Source organism: Nilaparvata lugens, chromosome 7, assembly GCF_014356525.2.
Source record: "Nilaparvata lugens isolate BPH chromosome 7, ASM1435652v1, whole genome shotgun sequence".
Classification (NCBI taxonomy): Eukaryota; Metazoa; Arthropoda; class Insecta; order Hemiptera; family Delphacidae; genus Nilaparvata; species Nilaparvata lugens.
Window position 1 is genome coordinate 44744415 of NC_052510.1, and position 21320 is coordinate 44765734.

The window sequence follows — 21320 nt, forward strand, 5'->3', positions numbered from 1 at the left end:
AATTCATCGCAATACACTTCATTCTTTTCCGCTTTTCAAGGCGGTTCCGAATGATCTCATTTTATTCAGAATTTTATAATCTAAAAAAGGCAATAGCAAATTTTTCGTCCGATTACGAGATTTGGCTGAAATAGCTGAAAACTGGAAAATGAACCTGAAATACGAGTTTTTTGGGCCACTCTGTATCCAGCACAAGAAAATTTTGCATGAAGAAATTGGTTCTGGACTTCTCTTATGTACCCAAATAGTATATTAAAAAATCATAACTACAGTATAAATTGCAAGCACACCCCCTTTTTTATGTTTTATTGACTTTATATAACCTATGAATTCATTAGATTTCCATGTTGTATGAATATTATGGCGGCAGATTAATAAGAAGTGTTGACTACTAAATTCCTTTTACGATTCATATTCAATGAATTATAGGTTATGTGTTTAAACCGCGGCGGCTCTAGCCACGCGTCTCGAGACGCCGCTAAGGAATTGCACCTTTAGAATGTAGGGGTTTGGGTAATATCCTGTTGACGGGTAATTTTTTTTATCTGCCATTTCATCGATACAATAAATGTAGGTGTATATATTTTCTAGACATCGATTTTCTTTGTAAAATATTAACAAATCTTTCATTTGCCTTAATTCGATTAAATATTCCTGGTATAACAAAAACGTTATATTATTAAATTATATTACAGGGTTGATGGTATTAGACAATAATATTATTAACAATTATTAATTTGCTGATTTTCTAAAAATCAAGAAAAGAAATAGAGAATTAGGACTCGTACAATTACTAATTCATAAATTTAGTAAACCATACTTTACTTATTATCATTCATATCCTAATAAATTATCAAGGATTTACATCCTACAAATTAGGAAGGAACATCTGGTGCAATTGGAAGCTCAAAAAGTAACACAATTCTTTATTTTTTCAAATGTTTTACTGGAAAACAAATTGGCAATAACAATCATTATTATTAAAATAGTACAGATTAAGGAAAGTAATAATTATTCACATACAAAACAATATAATCATAATTTTTTCTTGATTCACAAAAAAATACAATCATATTATTATTCATGATTGATAAAATAAGTTTACTAGATTACTAACTAGGAGTCCACTTTTGAAAACAACTTTCAAGGTGAAAAACTCTGACCCTTTTTCAAAGGAACATACCGTAAGTCGTCAACTGAAAGTAGGCCTACCTGCTAAAATATACGATTCATTTTGAAAAAGGAACTATTCAATTTTAAAAGTTGAAACAGTTTACTAGAATACATTATTACACAAGGTATATGCACACAATGGCAGTGACATTTAACGCTATAATAGCACTTCAAAAAGAATAAAGTCAACCGATTTGATACTTTGATATTTTAGTACCGTATACAAAAGCTACAATGATTAAATCAAAGAAATAAATGAGATGATGAGAAAGTCTGAGTTAAATTGATTTACTAAGCATATATTTCAAATATATTAATCTTTTTGGAGGATTCCTACAACTTTAAACTTAATGACAACTATTGGACAAAACTACTTAGCTATTTGGATTTTTTATTAAAAATGAACGAGACAAAGTTGTTTACAAATTCCATAGCTAATAAAATATTTCCTGATTTTAAATAAAAAGTGTTGTTCAAAATGGAATATTGATGCCAGATTGTTTATTAAATGATATAAAAAAACTTTCAGCATTTATAATATTTCTTATAATCATGATTGAAACTCAACAAATCTAGTTTCGCACTATTGAAGACATTTCTGTACAGTATTAAAAATTTGGTAGAGGAGCCTAAAACACACATGCATGTGCTCGAAGTGATCTTGATATAGAATTCGGCCATTATCTAGATGATAGGTAGTTTGTTAGCACAAATAAACTATTATGAACATTATTTAAATAAGTATTGTTAGTACACCACTAGCCAATGTGAGGTAGCCTATTCCTTTCATAAGAAATATTTTCTTAGCGTGGATAAGAGTGAAGTCAAAATTTAGATGAAACAGTTTCTTAGATTGTGTATAAATCAAGGTTTCTTGCTGAATTGAAAGTAGATTATTTTATGCGAATATCTCACAAGCAATTAATATCAAGTACAGGAACAGTATTAGGTAAAACTATAATAATATTAGCCTATCAAATGGTTGAGTCTGAAATTTTGAAAATTTAAACTGTATCATTACACCGTCAAAACCTGAGGTTTTATTCTATAACTCGGAATAATTGAAAGTTACATCCGATTGCAACTTCAAATTTTTAAAATTTTGTAACTTTTCAGACTGTAAGCAGAATAAATTAAGTTTAAGGCTGTGCAAAGGCTAAAAATAAACTTTCTATTGGTGATATTTTTCAAAGTTTTTCGTTTTGTATATCATTCAGCTATCAAAGTGAAAAAGTTTTCACAGAAAACATTTTTTTACGATCATTACTTTTCGAGATATGAGCGCCCGAAGTTTAAATTTTTGGGACAGAACATTTCAAATTCGGTAAAAGATAAATCCATGAGATTTAGAGGCTAAATTCTTCATGATATTGTTGATGTAGTAAAATAAAAACTTTCTGAAAATATAGATTTTTAAGGAAGTTATTCAATTTACCAAAAATAAATCAACTAAAAGTTATTTTTGGTAATTTTTAGTAAATTGAATAACTTTCTATAAATTGATATTTTCAGAAGATTTTTGCTTTACTACATCAACAAAACCATGAAGAACCTACCCTCTAGATGTCATGGATTTATCTCTTATCGAATTTGAAATTTTCTGCCCCGAAAATTTAAACTTTAGGCGCTCATATCTCAAAAAGTAATGATCGGAAAAAAATATTTTCCTGAGAAAACTTTTTCATTTTGACAGCTTGGTGATATACAAATCGAAAAACTTTGAAAAATATCACCAGTAGAAAGTGTATTTTTAGCCTTTGCACAGCCTTAAAATGAATTCGACTATTTTTAAAATATAGACCACACAATTATAATAATCTAATCTATTTTCACAAAATGTTCACTATTTTCTATATTTTGAATAATGAATTAAAAAATTCAAGAAGCTAATAAAATTGGCTCAACGCCTATTGACATTTTCTTTTGAAAATTGAATATTTGAATTAGTAGTCAATAATCGATGTCGTATATTCTCAGGAGATACCACATGGCGCAAAATTATTAATTATAGGGTCTAGCAAAGTACCCAAATTTTTCAAACGTCAGAATGGTTTAGTACCTCGAAAACCAGAGTACTTATATTCCAGACAAATCTTATATTCTATTCAATTTTGATTTAATAAATACGAGAAAAAGGGCCAATAAAGTTTTATGAAATTAATTTCATATTTCGACTTAATCTTCTAATCAATACAATTTATTAAAAATTGCTGTCATTTGAGAATGACAGCGCTATGTACAAGGGGAATTAATAATTGGATTAAATTATTCACAAAGGCATGTCATCATAATATTACAATTTTTGATAGAAATAAAGGTGATATGATAGGAGATTTTATCTTGAGCACTTGCTTATGAAACTATTTGAATGTAATTACGTTGATAGTAGGCTATATGTATTTTTGAGTGAATATTCATGTTCAAAAATCAACTTTGCCAAAGTGGTATCTCTCTGACACAGAAACGTTTATAAGAGCACGGGTGATATTGGAACTCTAACCAAATGAAAAATACTAGTACTGTGATATAAAAAGATTACAATTATTTGAAATAAAAACAATCACATTCGATCAAATTTAAAACTGCTTCAAAATGTTTCAATAAAATCAAACAGAAATAAGATAGATAAATGATGATTGTGTTGTGTTGAAGGGTTCTCAACACCATACCACATGGCGCAAAATTATTAATTATAGGGTCTAGCAAAGTACCCAAATTTTTCAAACGTCAGAATGGTTTAGTACCTCGAAAACCAGAGTACTTATATTCCAGACAAATCTTATATTCTATTCAATTTTGATTTAATAAATACGAGAAAAAGGGCCAATAAAGTTTTATGAAATTAACAAAAAAATTAATCACAACACGATTGTGTTGTGAGCTGTGATTTGTAATGAATAATTCTCTGTGATAAAAAACCTCAACTGTTTTTTAGCTCAAATTTAAAAGAGTAAACACAAGGATTCCGGGCTGATAACATGTCTAACAAATTCTCATTAGCTGAGCTGAAAAACGAGGAAATAGAAAATGTGAGGGTTGTCATAAGAGTTCGACCATTGAGTTTTAAAGAGCAAGAATGTGGATATGCTAATATCACAACTGTCAACAGTTACAGTGGTCAAATTTTTGTAAGAAACCCACAGGCTGGTCCAAGTGACACACCCAGGACATTCGTATTCGATACAGTCTTCGATATTGATTCAAAGCAGCTAGATGTGTACAACGTGACAGCGCGCCCTATTGTGGAGAAAGTGCTTGCTGGCTATAATGGAACCATATTCGCCTACGGACAGACGGGCACCGGAAAGACGTACACCATGGAGGGTAACAGGAGTGAGCCTGAGGAGAAGGGCATCATACCCAACTCGTTCGCCCACATTTTCGGCCATATCGCTAAATCTAACGAAGGCACCAGATTTCTAGTTAGAGTATCTTATTTTGAAATTTACAATGAGGAAATCAGAGATCTGCTGTCAAAAAATCCGACGGCACGATTGGACGTTAAAGAGAGACCGGATGTGGGTGTTTATATAAAAGACCTGTCAACTTTCGTAGTGAACAATGCTGATGATATGGACCGCATCATGACACTTGGCAATAAAAATCGCGTTGTTGGTGCCACGGCCATGAACACCCATAGCTCAAGATCTCATGCTATATTCAATATAACTATTGAAACTATTCAAAAAGATACAGATGGGAAGGAACATGTCAAGATGGGACGACTGCATCTTGTTGATCTAGCTGGCTGTGAAAGGCAGAGTAAAACTGAGGCCACCGGACAGAGGCTGAAAGAAGGCACCAAAATCAATTTGTCGCTGTCCACTCTTGGCAATGTCATCTCAGCCTTGGTCGATGGTAAATGCACGCATATACCTTACAGGAACTCTAAGTTGACGCGAATTCTACAAGATTCGCTTGGTGGAAATTCAAAAACAGTTATGTGTGCAACAGTGGGCCCAGCTGCCTATAACTACGACGAGACAATCAGCACGTTGCGCTATGCCAGTAGAGCCAAGAAAATATGCAATAAGGCGCGCATCAACGAAGATCCAAAAGATGCGTTGCTTCGTCAGTTTCAAGCTGAAATTGAACATTTACGTAAGCAGCTCGAAGAAGGTGTATTTGATGCTGAATTGGACGATGATGTAAATATTGAGGAGAAACTTAAATTGAAGAACGCTCTACAGATTAACCAAGCTGAAGATGTCAGTGAAAAAGAAGAGGAAGAATTGGCTTTGGCTATGACCGAGCATAAACAACTGCAAGAAAAGTTGGAAAGTTTGGAGAAGAAAATACTGGTCGGTGGGGAAAATCTCTTGGACAAAGCTGAAGAACAAGAGAAACTTTTGGAAGAATCAGCCAAAGAATTGGAAAAACGCAAAACTGAAGAGGAAATGTTGAAACAGAGACTGGAACAGAAATCGGCAGAGCATATCGACATCGAGGAGAAGTATTCGAGTCTGCAGGAGGAAGCGGTGGGCATTTCGCGGAAGCTGAAGCGGCTGCAGGGTTTGATCCGGGACGCTCAGGTTGAGCAGAAGGACGTCTGCGCCGAGAACCAGAGAGAGATGGAAGGTCTGCTGGACAACGTGCGACAGCTCAACAAGGAGTTGGGTCTGCAGGAGGCCCTCCTCAAAATGTACATTCCCGAAAAGTATAAGGAACTTATCCAGAGACATTCACATTGGAATGAGGACATTGGAGAGTGGCAACTGAAGTGTGTGGCCTACACTGGAAACAACATGCGCAAGTCAGCCAATGAGAGAACTTCGGCTCAGAGTCAAGAGGTTTTCCAGCCAGATCTATCCTCTGTGTATCTAACTTACGACGACTACGCAACTAGTCATTCCAAAAATAAGATGCGAGCAAAATCTAGCAATTCCAATCGATCTGTTAATGCGATTCTTCAGTAGTTCTGCTCTGCACTTCGAGATATTCAACAAATATGCAATATTCTAGTCAACAAAAATGCATGAATGATCATTCTTATCTGATGTACATAGATAATATCTATTTTGTGCCTTAGAATTATGACGAATTCGAAAACACTGAATTACAGTAGAATTTGCATAATTCTTAGGGTGGAAAAATAAAAGTGGTTCCAGACAGAATGATCAACAACTCTCATATGGAAATAAAGAATCAAATTTAGTTAGGTTGTACCTACAATCTATTCAGTATTACGTTTTGTAATACTGTATCGTTAGTGTTTTGTAGGATTAGCACACGATTAACTTGAATAATGATATCAAAAGAATTGAAGGCTTTGAAAATGATAACGGTTATCAAACTGCAATGGAAATGATCGGTCGGTGTTGCCAGAAGATGACTTTGTTGATTACTGTATATTTAATTCCTTTCAATCAACCCACAATAAAAAATGGAGAATTATCAAAACTAATAGCGACAATGTGATTGTTTCAAATTAATGCCAATGCTTATGAATAAATTCCTAATAGCAACAAATGTTTATGACTATAAAAAAGTTGGAAAGAGAATGAATGAATAAAGTGAGTGGTTTGGAGAGGTGTCAGTAGTCTTTATACCATTAATTATACCGTATTTCTATAGTATTTGGAGAATAAACTGTTTTCAACGCATAGTAATCAATAATTGAGTAGCGATATTACAACATAGAAACAAAGAAGGGACGTTTTAGTAATTCTGGCAGTTCCTGATGACTGATGTACGATCATTTATTTCATTGATGACAGAAATTCTTTATCAAAGATATCAATGAATTAAAGCAAATGTGATTATTCCAATAAATAATAATACGTGTTGAAAGAAAAATGCTCGATTGAAGATATGAAAAATGAGAATCTGCTGTACGATAAGTGGTTTTAACAATTACTTTTTACTGAAGTTATCGATGAATAGTAGCAAATATGAATGATTCAATGATGATAACGATTTGCTATGATTATCATAATGGTTTCAATAAATAAATAATGAATAAAATAAAATGAAAAAAAACTGAGTATCTGCTGTACAATGCGTTTTTCCAAGGTGCGATAGTGGGAAGTTTGATAGTTTGAAAAACTAACCGATAAAATCGTTACAGCAATGCTAGTAAGTTGAAATGAAGAAGATATGACAATGTGTAGGATAGTTGAGAGTAATAGCTAATGACTAGCTCTAATCATCTGGGAACTAGACTGTGCGGAAAGCTCTTCTTGCGATGCGACTTGTGCTCCCTGAGAGCGAGGTACTCTTTTCTGCGGGCTGACGAGGGCCTCAGGTCGAGGATGTGATTGACCTTCTGCACGATCTCCTTGGCCGTGCGTTGCTCCACCTCGAAGTCGTGGTGCTTAAACACGGGTCCCTCCCCCGTCATCTGATCGTACACTAGCCTGTCCAATTACAATTGCAGCTGTTTTAGGAGCGCCAACAGTAAATATGTTTTTCTAACCAACGATATGAAAATAACACCATGCATCATATTATTAAAAACGTATATGGATTCCACCAATCAACACAACTTTTTCAACTGCACGGCATTTATACTTATGAAAATATAATTGGACTCAAATTTTTAGCAGTGAAAATATAACCTATTTTTTGGAAATTTAACTACTGTATTTATAAAATTTGGGAGTTGGGCAGTTTTGGACAAGGCCTGTTGCTCTTGCTCATTCATCTTCTTCTGTCATTACAGCTCGATGTGAGCTTTAGCCTCTCTTACTAGAGCCCTCCACACATCAAGGCCACATGCCTTTTGTCCCCATCCTCCACTTCATCTCTCCATCGGTTGCGTGGCCTCCCTTGCCGTCTTCTACCCTCCATCCTGGACTTATAAATTGATTTTGACATTCGATGGTCAGCCATTCTCTCTACATGACCAGCCCAGCGCAATCTTTGTGATTTTCACAAAGCTCAGTCATACTATAGATTATGATTTGTGATTGTATTGATGAATAAATGAATAATTAACTTAATCTAATTTTTGTTTCAAAGATGAGCTTTGAACAATAAAATATGCGGAAAGTCACTGCACGGCAGAGCAACAGGTAAGAGGTACTGAGGTCGCTACAGAAATAGGAATTAGTCTCATGTTGCTGCTTGTTATTGGCATGATACTAACTATATCAAGATAAAAATAAAAATGCTAAGTCAACCTACTTTAAAATATAATTTGTGAGATATATCTTTGTTCAATAGGTACCTACAGATTTTAAGCGAGTAGAACGACTTTTCTAGTGAAAATAGTTCAAAACGTCATAAGAATACGCATATTGCACACCATATATCTGGATTCTCAAATATCAGTATCAGAGACCGTGTCCGTTACAGTGAAAATATTCCATCCATTGTTTCTTATGAGACTATTCCCACTCAGCCGGCCGAGCGAGTCATGGAAAGAATATTTTCATTAAACCGAACTCGAACAGGACACTGATACTGATATGTGCGAATAAATCTTTAAAATAAAAGCGTTGTTGAATTACTTTCTCACCTAAAGTTTGATTTATTTGACTTGGTCTCAGTAAGATCACACGCCACTATTGAGTCCATATGATATCGGGCCGCTTTTTGTTGCGCCCATTTAAACCTGGCACTTGAACGCTGATTTACAGCCGGATAAAATTCCACTTTCTCTCCAGATATACCTTAAACAATTCCAAAATAGATTATTAATCAAAATAGTACAATAATCCAATTATTGTTCGGTTCTCTCAGCCAATGGTGTGAAGTCCATTAATTCTATCTGAACTATCCAGTTTTAGTTTATGAGATTCTTGGAAGTGAAAATATAACAACTTTTAGAAAATTCACTATACAAAACTTGAATTGCAGCATAGCTATAATGGAGTAGAGTGATACCAGATTCAAGAAAAAGCATATGAAGTAATTTTGTGAAGGAGTGAAAAAAGAGTAGATCATTCTGATAGAATCATCATAAAAACGGCAACAGTGAGCTCCTATTCTAGTAAGAAATTACATTGTTTATAAAGCCCCGTACTGTAAACTAAGGTTTGCACGGACTTTATTGTGGCATGAGAAGTAAAACCTCATTTTTGAAATAAATGTGTAAGTGACAACATTAAAAATACATTACATTAATACATTAGAGTATCAACATCACTTGTTCTATAGCAATATATTTGTCAAAAAATGAATAAACAATATACGATAATGATCTGGAAAAACAAACATTAATCATAGAGTATTATCATAGAAAAACAATAGCGTAAGTAGATATCCCATGGTATAGGACATTTATGTCGTAACTTTTACTGTTATCTCAAGCCGATTACTGTTGATTATTATCGAATTTTACTGTTTTGTTGGGGGTGAGAGTGTATGAACGGCACAATATGAGAGACTACCAGTGTCACACAGCTTCACGGGAAAGAACTACATGAACTATCGGCTTGAGATAATAGTAAAAGTTGCGACATAAACGCCCTATACCATGGGATATCTACTTATGCTATTGTTTCTCTATAGTATTATTGACTAATAAATAATTTTTTTTCAAGTAGTGTATCAAAAAGTAATAGCAGGTCTATTCCAAACATAAACAATAAACAATAGTATATTTCGCACCTAGGGCCGAAAATATATTTACTAGTAGTTCTGTGAACAGTAAGTTACATTGACCTGTTGTTATATTTTCTCATAAATTAATAAATAATTTATCAATTTAAAATGTCTCAAAATATCCTAAATAAACAAAGTGCTTTCTGTCCTATCGTACCGTGGCGTGTCGTCCCGGAATGTGAGTGTGAGCGCTGTTATCAGTTCTGGCTGCCGTCGATACGCCAATCCAATTAACCCATCAGAGAACACTCTGTGTTGTTGTGTTGGCGAGAAATCGGTGTGTTGAAATTAACAAAATAAACTACCATAATGCTGATTTCCTACAAACTTCATTTCTCACTTTTCATAATTTTAGAAATCAATTTCTTTTCAATAATATTTGTTGCAATTTTAATCATCAGATTAAAAAAGAAAAATGTAAAAAATCTAGTGTGGCGCACTCACACAACTTTCCTTGCCGTTATGAAAACTGATCAACTGACGCTAGTGTTCACGCGCATCTAAAGTCTAATCTAAGATCGAAGATCTAAGCCAGCTGGTGACAGGACAATAACGCTGCAGACACATGAAGTCTGCTATCTCTTCATAGAGAATGATTTAATAGAATCAACCCTTGCCAACAGTTTGCCAATTGAATAATCTTATTTTCTCGAACTTCGAGTTTATTTTCAATTTTAAGTGAAAATGTTACTGAACATTAATTGTAGAGATTTTTATATTCAATCTTTTTCACTTGAAATTTTTTGTTTAAATTGTAACTGAAGCCTGATAATTGGGAATCTAAAATCAAACTTTGCATAGATGGGGCGGAGCTCCTGAAATTTTTACAGATATATGACTTGTGGCAGTTGATAGAGCTTATCAATGACTTTTAGGTATAAATTTGATCAAAATCGTTGGAGCCGTTTTCGAGAAAATCGCGAAAATCCCTGTTTTTGACAACATATTCGGCATTTTAGCCGCCATCTTGAATTGCATTTGATCGAAATTGTTCGTGTCGGATCCTTATACTATAAGGACCTTGAGTTCCAAATTTCAAGTCATTCCGTTAATTGGGAGATGAGATATCGTGTACACAGACGCACATACACTCATACATACACACACACACACACAGACCAATACCCAAAAACCACTTTTTTGGACTCATGGGACCTTGAAACGTTTAGAAATTTGGAAATTGGGGTACCTTAATTTGTTTCGGAAAGCAATACTTTCCTTACCTATCAATAACTCCAAACTAGAATCATGGCCTCAGCTTATGGAAAGACAAAGTTAGTAGACAATACTGTCTACTATCGTTGATGGAAAGATACATTTTCAAGATGTTCGATGTTTTTGAACGGGTAGTATTATACTCCACAAGATGTTCGATGTTTTTGAACGGGTAGTATTATAGCATAGAGAAACAATAGCGTAAGTTTAAACAATAGTGCTATCGTTTTTCTATGATTATAGTCCACTGGACAGCTGATTTATGATGAATAATTCTATAGTCTGATTTTTACGGTAATATTGGTGTTCGAAGGAAACTCCTTTTTCTGTTGTATTATCCTTCAAATGCAAAATTTTAAAAAAACCTTATGTATACGTCGACGCAAAATTCAAAAAGGAACATACCTGTCAAATTTCATGAAAATATATTGCTGCGTTCCGCTGTTAATGCGCAACATATAAACATATAAACATTCAAACATAAAGAGAAATGCAAAACCGTCGACTTGAATCTTAGACCTCACTTCTCTCGGTCAATAAATCATGCAATGCACTATAATTAAACTATAGTAAGTGGATTATTCTCACCTAAATGCACTAAGTTTCTCCTAACAGTACCTAATATATACACTTGAAACGATTGGAACAGAGTAGCGTCAATAGCATTCATGTCCCCCTGCACACGCTCCATATACCCTCCATCAGTTTGTTGGTTATTTTCGTTGAACGCTTTACCTAAAACACATTCAAAACATTTATTAGTAATAATCAAAATTAATCGAAGTCAGATAAAACAAATAGTTTAAAAAACCAACACATTGACAAATATAAATTAAATTTCATGAGATCTAACAAAATTAGATCAAACGTAGAACAACAACACGTTGAAAAATATAAATTGCTCTGACTAAAATTATAAATAATCGTAATAGTGATTTTGACAAATGTCTTTCATGGACATCAGAACATCACTCAAGAGTTTGTCAAGCGATTGAAAGCCAAAACTTTAGCACAAAACTCATGGCTTCTGTCTACTCTTGCTAAGACTGAATTGAATAAATGTATTCCTATTAAATTATTATTTTGTGTCCTCCAACTATTCCCACGTGATACTGTAGTACGGTACGGAACTAAATACATTTCCATTTTGCATCATTGGAGTTTTTAATCAAGAATGACAAATGAGTGTTGAATAAACTATTACCTTTGGCTAGAGATGAACTACTGGCATCATCACACTTATCTACCAGTATGTGTCTGTAAAAAACAAAACATCAACTCAAATTCTTTCATTTCAATTTTGAAAAAAGCTTGATAATTTTTTAGAATGAGAATTGTAAAATGTTTTCAAAGATCTCACACAATATAAATTACATGATTTTTATTTAAATTTTATATTAGACTGGTAAAATTTGCAAAGCAAACTACTGTAATGGAAAAAATCATAAGCTAAAACAGATTGCTTGCACAGTTCTCAATACAATTTTTACAATATTGTCTATTCTGTAAAATTTCCTGAAATGATTTTAAAGATAATATTTTGATTATGGAAACTTATATAATTGTATTAATTTTTCATGGAAACTCAAGCGGCCCATAGACCTGCAATATTATTGTAGAATATAGTACCTTCTTACACAGATGAATAGAAAAGTAGGCTACACAACTGTAGTAAATACGTGATAGGTACTGCGATCAGCAGTGGCCGCACATTTTTACTCCGGGTTGACTGTTGTTATAAGTACGTACTATATTGTAGAAAATATTGCAAGTATATTTCGTGCTTTATGATATTGAAAGTATGTTACTGTATTATGAAAATCATTGGAGAATTTATATAATAGAAGTTTGTATAACAGATATACTTACGTGGTAGATAGTCTTTCATGCCTAGCATGACTTTGGTCATTTTCTACAAGAGCTAAAATCTTAAATCCAAATTTAGCGACAGTCTCTTTGGGCTCCAAACAAGGAAAGGCGAAATCGACCTCTCCGTCGTCCTCTGCCATGTACAGACTGTAATTCTCAACGCTCCTGTAACACAACAGCAATGACATACATCAACATGCAACTCCAATTCACTCAAAATTAGAATTTATTCCACCCTCCGCACGGACAAAGCGTTCAAGGAGGAAATACATTCATTTAGTCGTAGTTTAGGTCCATAGATTCTTGCCTGAGATTCTTGTGCCTTCATTATAATTATTAAAAGAAAGTATAGCAGTTATTTAATTCTGAATGCATTAATATGGCATACAATATTTCAGTTGATGTATAAAGTATTGAAGCTTATCTAATATTGTGGTAGATTCATAAATAAAATGAAAAATATACAAGCTTGGCACAACCATTAATTACAAGATTTTAAGATTTTTTTAATTGAGGATGATGCCCAGATAAGATCGATGCTTGTGAATGGGTGATAGAATCGGAGTATAACGGAATAGTTATTGATTATTCTCCTTTCTATTGTTATTAATAATAGAAGTTAATGATAATAGAAACGAGTACGGAAGAATAAAGAGCGTTTATTGAAACTATCAAACTACATGTTTACGGTACAAGCGGCTGGAGGAGACTGAGCGGCTCAAAGAGCGCTGAATGCATAACAACAAGGAAGCTTTGGAAAAATAGCAGGCAGCAGTTCAATTGTTTTTTTTTTTACATAATTGGTATATTAACTATTACATTTAAAACTCAAGTTCAAGTGTAAAAGTTATATTTTAACACCTTTTTCTAGCAAATTATTTTTTATGAAAACTGTTGCTGTTCAATAATAAATATTCTGTTTGAATCTGGATATACTCACTTAAAGACAACATCTGGATACTCTGATGAACACTGCCAGGATATAAGTCCAATGAGGTCTTGTATTTTAGCATAGCTGACAACTTGCACCACCAGAGGATAGTTGTTATCTTCTAGCATTGGTAGGTAGATTAGGAACTTCTTAGTAGCAATGCCAACCTGTGTCTGCAAAGAAATTCGACAATAATTCGAAATCATAACATACCATTAAAAGCTTGAAACCAATGTACCTAGAATACATTCTATTCTAGGTAGGCTACATCGTTGGAAATTTTACTACACCACTGAGCTTAATTTGAACGAATGAATTTAAATTTTCTAATGGATCAATTTTATAATCAATAATTAATATTAAACGAAAGTCTAATGTATCAAAGTAATTATTAAACGAAAACTTTTATAGTTATTTTAAAACATTGAAATTATGTAAGAACACATAATATATACACTACAATAATACTAACACAACTCATATACAATAAAAACATTTCCATAAAACTGACATAAGTAAGAGTAAATAGTTGTGGAAACAAGCTATTGAAATATTGGTAAGAAGGTATTGAGTATTTGAGTATTTCAAATACTTGAAATAGGAAGTCAGATGAAAGATTAGATTTGGCTGTTTGTAGATTCCAAAGAAACTGAAATTATTTTAAACAGGTATCTAGAATTAGATTATTTCAACAAATATGAAATATTATGTCCTTGGGGTCCTGCAGTTCACATTACTGATATGAATGGGCAATATGAATAAAGTTGAGCATTTGCTCATACTTCTAAAATATGGAGCATTTGCTTCATTTTCTATGAATAAACGTGAGCAAAACCTTCTGCTCATGCTCATCAAAAAAATAGTTTGAGCATTTGCTCAAAAGTAAAAGCTTATACTCAAAATTGTATGAATAAACTAGAGAATTTGCTCAACTTTTGAAGCAAATGCTTCGAAAAAAGTGGGTCTAGTCTAGAGCAGCTTATCATCTTTTGCTCATAGTGAAATGGCTCAACTAATTCGTATGAGGAAGAGGAAACTATACCAGATACGATCACAACCAATAGTTGAGAACTATAAAACTCTTTTTAGATTCAACCATGATATACATGGTGATTCTTAATTATGGTAAAATAATTTAATACGTAATAGTAGAGGTAAAAATAAGAAAAAAGTTCTTATAAACACATATCCATGAACGCTTCATTAGCGAGCTATACAGAGTGAAAGATTTCGCCCGGAATTCAGTTCCTCTGGTGAAATACACCGATGCTGAATTGTTTGGGGACTAGTTTTTAAAAAACTTATGCTGGATTCATATGGAAAAATATCTGAAAAATTGAATAAAACTAGTCTGGAAGCTGTAGTGTGAGTAGTTTTTGTGGAAAAAGTTGAAATACGCAAAAAATCTAACTAGAAAAACACAGACTTCTACGTTTGATGCTCAATAACTTTCTTTAATGACCAGTAAACAAATAAATTTTCGTGATAAAAATTGTAGAGAATTTTATTCTGAAAAGAATTATGTAAGCTGTATAAACTAAATTTGAATAAAATATGTAGTAAATTACATAAAAAAAGCTGTTTTATGAGGAGAGAACTTTTTGTGTAGTTGAGAAGTTGATATTGTGGTAATTAAATGAAAAAGACTAAGAAATTGTCAAAAAACCACTGATTTATTGATAATTAGAAAGACCGGTTTCGGTTATTACACCATTGTCAATCTCTGATAAGAGTTTATCACGTAAGAGTTTATCAAGTATATAAACTCTTATCAGAGATTGACAATGGTGTAATAACCGAAACCGGTCTTTCTAATTATCAATAAATCAGTGGTTTTTTGACAATTTCTTAGTCTTTTTCATTCAAGAGGAGAGAACTAATAACTCATAGGTTTGATTGCAAATAAAACATGGATTTAAATAACAGCTGTTCCAAAACAGCTGATTTATTTAGTTCTAAATAAGAAAATATTCAAAAGAAATTATCAGCTGAAAATTATTTTAAGAAATATTTTAGCTCACTGTTGAACAAAACAACAAACTGTAAGTTAGGACTACTGTAACCGCGCTGTTTCTTATTTAATCTATTGAACAGTTATTTGTAACCATTTCACTTTGCTTTTGTGTTAAGTGTTAACTTTTTTAAAAATGACAGGTAATTTTAGACATTATTCAAACTCCGAATTAGCTGACATGCATTTAATGTATGGAATAGGACACTGTAATAGTACTGAAGCAAGACGTTTGTATCACGAGAACTTTCCTAACCGAGTATGTCCAAGTTCAAGGTTTTTTGCCACTATTCATAAACGTCTGTCTGAAACAGGTTCTTTGATATCCAAAGAGCACATTTATGCAGGCAGACCCCGATCTATGACTTTTGAGTTAGAAGAACAAGTTCTCAATGAAATTTATGAACATCCAGAGAAGAGCACGAGAGAATTGTCAGTGCAGTTTAATGTCAATCAATCTATTATTTGGAGGATACTAAAAGAGCAACAATTACATCCATACCACCTCCAGAAAGTTCATACTCTATTGCCACGAGACTGTATTCCTCGTGCTGGTATTTGCCAATGGTTTTTAGAAAAACTTGTTAACCAAACTTTTTAACAACCGTTTTATTTATCGACGAGGCACACTTTACAAGAACACCTATCGTTAACGTCCACAACCAACATATTTGGGCATATGAGAATCCTCATGCCATCAATCCTAATCATCCACAACATCAGTTTTCATTAAACATTTGGGCAGGAATCATAGGAGAATATCTACTTCTGTTCGAGCTTCCTCCCAGGCTTAATGGCATAATCTACTTAAACTTTTTGAGAGAGGAGCTATTGAAGAGAGAGGATCTTACTTGAAGATGTACCTCTTCAGTTGCGCCAAAACATTTGGTTTATGCATGATGGAGCTCCAGCACACTTCAGTGTTGCTGTTCGTGAACACCTGAATCACAGCTTTCCAAATCAATGGATAGGCCGAGGTGAGCCAGTACCATGGCCAGCTAGTTCACCAGACTTAAATCCTTTGGATTTTTATGTTTGAGGACACTTGAAAACCTTAGTATACAATACTCCGATTGATACCATTGAAGAACTCCTATTAAGGATTTTGAACGGAATAGAAATGATAAAGCAGACTCTTGGAATATTTGAACGGGTCCGACAATCGATGGGAAGACGTCTGAACATATGCATTAAGAACAACGGAGGTCACTTTGAACATCATCTTTAGTCTTTTGGTATAAGTTCAATGTCAATTAGATATGTTACTTTCATATAAAAATAAAACTTTTCATAAAAAACCGAATATTTTATTTGCAATCAGCTACAACCTATGAGTTATTAGTTCTCTCCTCATAAAACAGCAAATTTTTGTGGTGTAATGCACTACATAAGAATACATTTTATTCAACTTTTATTCAAATTTAGTTTACACAGCTTACATAATTATTTTCAGAATAGAATTCTCTACAATTTTTTTTGCGAAAAAATATTTGTTTACTGGTCATTAAAGAAAGTTATTGGGCATCAAACGTAGAAGTCTGTGTTTTTCTAGTTAGATTTTTTGCATATTTCAACTTTTTTTCTCAAATACTACTCACACTACAGCTTCCAGACTAGTTTTATTCAATTTTTCAGATATTTTTCCATATGAATCCAGCATAAGTTTTTTAAAAACTAGTCCCCAAAAAATTCAGCATCGGTATATTTCACCAGAGGAACTGAATTCCGGGCGAAATCTTTCACTCTGTATAGCTCGCTAATGAAGCGTTTATGGATATATGTTTATAAGAACTTATTTTCACCTCTACTATTACGTATTAAATTATTTTACCATAATTAATAATCACCATGTATATCACCATTATCCCTACAAAACAATAAATACAAAAGATAGAACTATATAAAGATAGCCATCACAAAATAGGAAATAGGCATTTAAAAAGATGAGAGTGTAGACGATTATAAGAAGGCTATTGATATTACAAGAATATGCTGATGATTATTATTGAGATGACATTTTTTCACGCTATTATTTCAAAATTCTAAACTCAACTAACCTAAAACTCTATTCATAAATAGGAAACAGAGCATACGAAACACAAGCGGTGCCCCCTACTTGCATATTTAGCGCTTCCGTGAGCTATAAAAACAAAGTAAGGCTACAAAAGCGAATCAGCTGATGAAAAATCTTTAAAATACGTGAGCATTTGCTCCAGAGTTCAGGAGCATAAGGTAAAGCTTATTCATAAAAAAATGAGCAAATGCTTTTGCTTCTACCTTTTGTTCATGAGCAAAACCTTATGCTCCATGCTCTGGTTTTATTCATATGGGCCAATGTCTCAGTAGCTTCCTATTTCAGTGTCTATTTGGAATACATATAGTTAGAACTCTAGACTAAACAATGTAACGTTTTTATGATAAATCATTTTTCAGGCTGTGGAAATATTTTCTATACTCTAATAGATATTGGAATTGAATTGATATGAGTGTTATCCTTATTTGTTTTTCTAACTTGATTTATATGAGACTTCTAAACAATTTAAAAATATAAAAGATCACACAATAATATTAGTTTTATTCATAAAATTTCACGATCCAGTAAATATAATTGTGATAACTATATTCTGGTTTAGAATAATCTTATTTAAAATAGTATCAGTGTAGTTCTTCATTGTGTTATCTAAGTGTTACTAGTAGTTCTGCGAACAGTAGACCTCGCTCATGAATACAACTTTCAATCTAATGAGAAGGGCCAGTACAGTAAGTACAGTATATATATTATGAAGATTTAGCAATGTCATCTATTATTTTCTCCATTGAAAGTGCTAGAGACACTGTTTCCAGGGACACCGGATTTATCAAGGAGGTACCCTTACATCAAATACATACCTTTTAAATGAAAAAAGAATGAGAAATTGTCAAAAAACCAGATTTATTGATACTTAGAAAGACCGGTTTCGGTACTTAACACAAAAAACAGATTTATTGATACTTAGAAAGACCGGTTTCGGTAATTACACCGAAATCGGTCTTTCTAAGTATCAATAAATCTGGTTTTTTGACAATTTCTCAGTCTTGTTTCATTTAAAAGGTATGTATTTGATATAAGGGTACCTCCTTGATAAGTCCGGTGTAACCACGGTCTAACCGACTCGGTCACCATGTGCTCGTAACAATATATGCGAAAAAGTATGAAAATGAATTGCTGTATCTTCAAAGACACATCCTTTCTGGATGGAGGTTAGTTTGCCGTTTTTTAAATATTACAAGAAAACAGAGGTCTTATCAAAAATCGTTACACATACGTTTCTACGCCTTGTTTCAAAGAACTTGCATACCAAATTTCATCCAAATCGGACAATAACTGCGACTGTAACTGCGGTACAAACAAACAAACAGACAAAAGCCGATCGAGTCGAAACTAAGACCTCAGCTTCGCTTCGGTCAATAAATGCATTCAATTTACGGATTTGCAAAGAAAATTGTTTCAGGAATGCTAAATAGTGCATCAAGTTTTCGGATCAAAATTTTCCTGATTTATCTGAAATTTAGATTTTTGGATAGGCCTAATTGTTTATAATTTTGTGAGATTTAGTTATTCATGATATCTATCTATGATTGAAGATTTGTTTGCTTTTTGAAGTGTAAATTGTTATTTTTATAAGTGATAGTAGCTTAACCTACATTTTGATTTGGACTGTAGTATAAATTTGAAAAGGGACCGTTTTGGGCATAAGCATGTTGTGCCTTGTCACGTAAGTGTAATAATATTGTACATGACTGAATGAATAAATTAAATATAATTAAATTAAATGGAGAAAAATTGACACTGCAAAAGTAATAATGAAACTAAAATTGCGCGAATAATGCAGGGTTAAGAGCGCAGATTATTTAATTTTATAATGCAAAAAAGAGTTAAGATGACTAAATTTTGATTGAATTTGATTACTCACTCTTCCATCAAACTTGGCATAGATTTGAAGTGGATGCACAAAGGGGTTCTTTGCCAACTGCTCACTCAACAGACTTTTCAGTTGACAGTTTTTTCTCTTTTCCCGGAAATCTTTCCTTTTGAACAATTCAGCTTTCTCTTCATCTGAAAAGTTTAAATGGATTTGATAGGCAATTGAAAAACAAACAAAAAAAAAAAAAAACTACAGGATATTCAGGTTTAGGAACATTTATTTTATATTTTTATTCAATTTTAAACCTCCTACATTTCTAGGACAAGGGACACGACATACTCTAAAGATCTAAGTATATAGTCGATAATTATAAAAATTCAATAAGTAACTGATTGTTTTTCAATGTATAAAAAGGATTTAAACAAATGAAAAGAGAAATAAGCAGAAAGAAATAACAAGTGAGGAGTATTATTTTTTCAAATACTGTCTTAAGAGTTTTCTAAAGTCTGTGCTTTATAGGTTATACCTATATAAAATATTTATATATTGAGTAGCAGTTTAATATTTGCACCATCGAAGAAATATATATATTTTTTTACACTAGATTCGGATCTTTAAATATAGTTTGTCTTTTCATCCAATAAGTGAATGCACAAACTAAAGTCCGTTATAAGTTTAAAGGAATAATTATTTATGCAAAATCTTATTTAAAATATCTATTTTATAATGACAATTTTTGTATTAGAAAATCAAGTTTTAAAAGAGTGTACTGAAAAGGCGACTTTACTCAGAACACTTTTACGAAGACATGGCAGACTATTTAGACTACCATGGCCCGGTTGCACAAATGCCGGTTAAATTTTAATCGTGGCTAATTTCACGAGAACCACTTAGAAAGGCTTTTCTGAAAAGACGGCATCTCTGATTGGTTCACGATTAAAATTTAAACGGATTTTGTGCAACCGGCACTATGTCGGTGTCAAAGTGACTAAATAAAATGAATGTCGACAGCCTAACCTGGCTGGTTCAGGTCTGGATTAACTAGTAGTTCTTTATGGTTAGTAAAATTGAAGAATTTATAATTCAGTTGGACATGAGCATTTTAGTGGCTTTTATATATGAAAAACTATTTTATTTTGATCCAAATTCAGTTTTATTCACCTGTTATACAGACATGAGGCTTTTCCCATTTGACATGGCGAACACTCGAAGCCTTTTTCCTTTCCTCATCCATCTTTTTAAGCCTGACTGCAGTATTTGACCGGAACCGACCATACTCCATATCTGTAAGTAGAAAATAGTGTAAAAATAATATACAGTCAGTTAAAAATATGGTAAACATGTTTTAATAGCATACCATTCATTAATAATTTACAATTAGAACATTTTATACATGCACATTTTAACCATGATGCTCTGTAAATGTTTCTGATTATTTTAAGAATATGTGCCAGAGTTCCTCAATTTATTCAGAATCATAATCAAGAATTAATAACCTTAGTTGCTTGAAGCAGCCTTGCAGACAATGAAATTAAACTCATAATGAAGGTTCTAACCTTATTCATAAGCTCAGTAGCATAAAGTCTCATACTACCTAATAAAATTAACTCATGATCAAAATTCTACTTATAATATTAATTAAGGTTGAGAGACATTGCCTAATGAACTC

At 32.8% G+C, this 21320-nt stretch overlaps 2 protein-coding genes across 2 annotated transcripts; one reads left to right on the plus strand and one right to left on the minus strand.

Moving 5' to 3' along the window:
* Window positions 1-4045: 4045 nt before the first annotated feature.
* On the plus strand, window positions 4046-6444 carry LOC120352427 (kinesin-like protein KIF3A). Its single transcript, XM_039432854.1, has one exon. It carries the CDS (start codon window positions 4152-4154, stop codon window positions 6087-6089), a length of 1938 nt encoding a protein of 645 aa, XP_039288788.1. The 5' UTR covers window positions 4046-4151; the 3' UTR covers window positions 6090-6444.
* Window positions 6445-6719: 275 nt separating this feature from the next.
* LOC120352428 (target of rapamycin complex 2 subunit MAPKAP1-like) lies at window positions 6720-20930 on the minus strand. The gene is made up of 8 exons (XM_039432855.1): window positions 20813-20930; window positions 19700-19842; window positions 13745-13908; window positions 12805-12969; window positions 12140-12192; window positions 11524-11670; window positions 8633-8786; window positions 6720-7529 (listed from the first exon to the last, which is right to left on the minus strand). Exons 1-8 carry the CDS (start codon window positions 20883-20885, stop codon window positions 7319-7321), a joined length of 1110 nt encoding a protein of 369 aa, XP_039288789.1. The 5' UTR covers window positions 20886-20930; the 3' UTR covers window positions 6720-7318.
* Between the last annotated feature and the right edge of the window lie 390 nt (window positions 20931-21320).

What these genes read in the sequence shown, in the direction of transcription:
- LOC120352428 (XM_039432855.1), bottom strand. Translation starts at nt 20,885, where the DNA reads ATGGATGAGGAAAGGAAAAAGGCTTCGAGTGTTCGCCATGTCAAATGG. An exon ending in TATCCAGATGTTGTCTTTAA is followed by an intron (nt 12,970 to 13,744) that starts GTGAGTATATCC and finishes GTTGTGTTACAG; the next exon opens with GAGCGTTGAGAATTACAGTC. An exon ending in GAGAAACTTAGTGCATTTAG is followed by an intron (nt 8,787 to 11,523) that starts GTGAGAATAATC and finishes GAATTGTTTAAG; the next exon opens with GTATATCTGGAGAGAAAGTG.
- LOC120352427 (XM_039432854.1), top strand. Translation starts at nt 4,152, where the DNA reads ATGTCTAACAAATTCTCATTAGCTGAGCTGAAAAACGAGGAAATAGAA.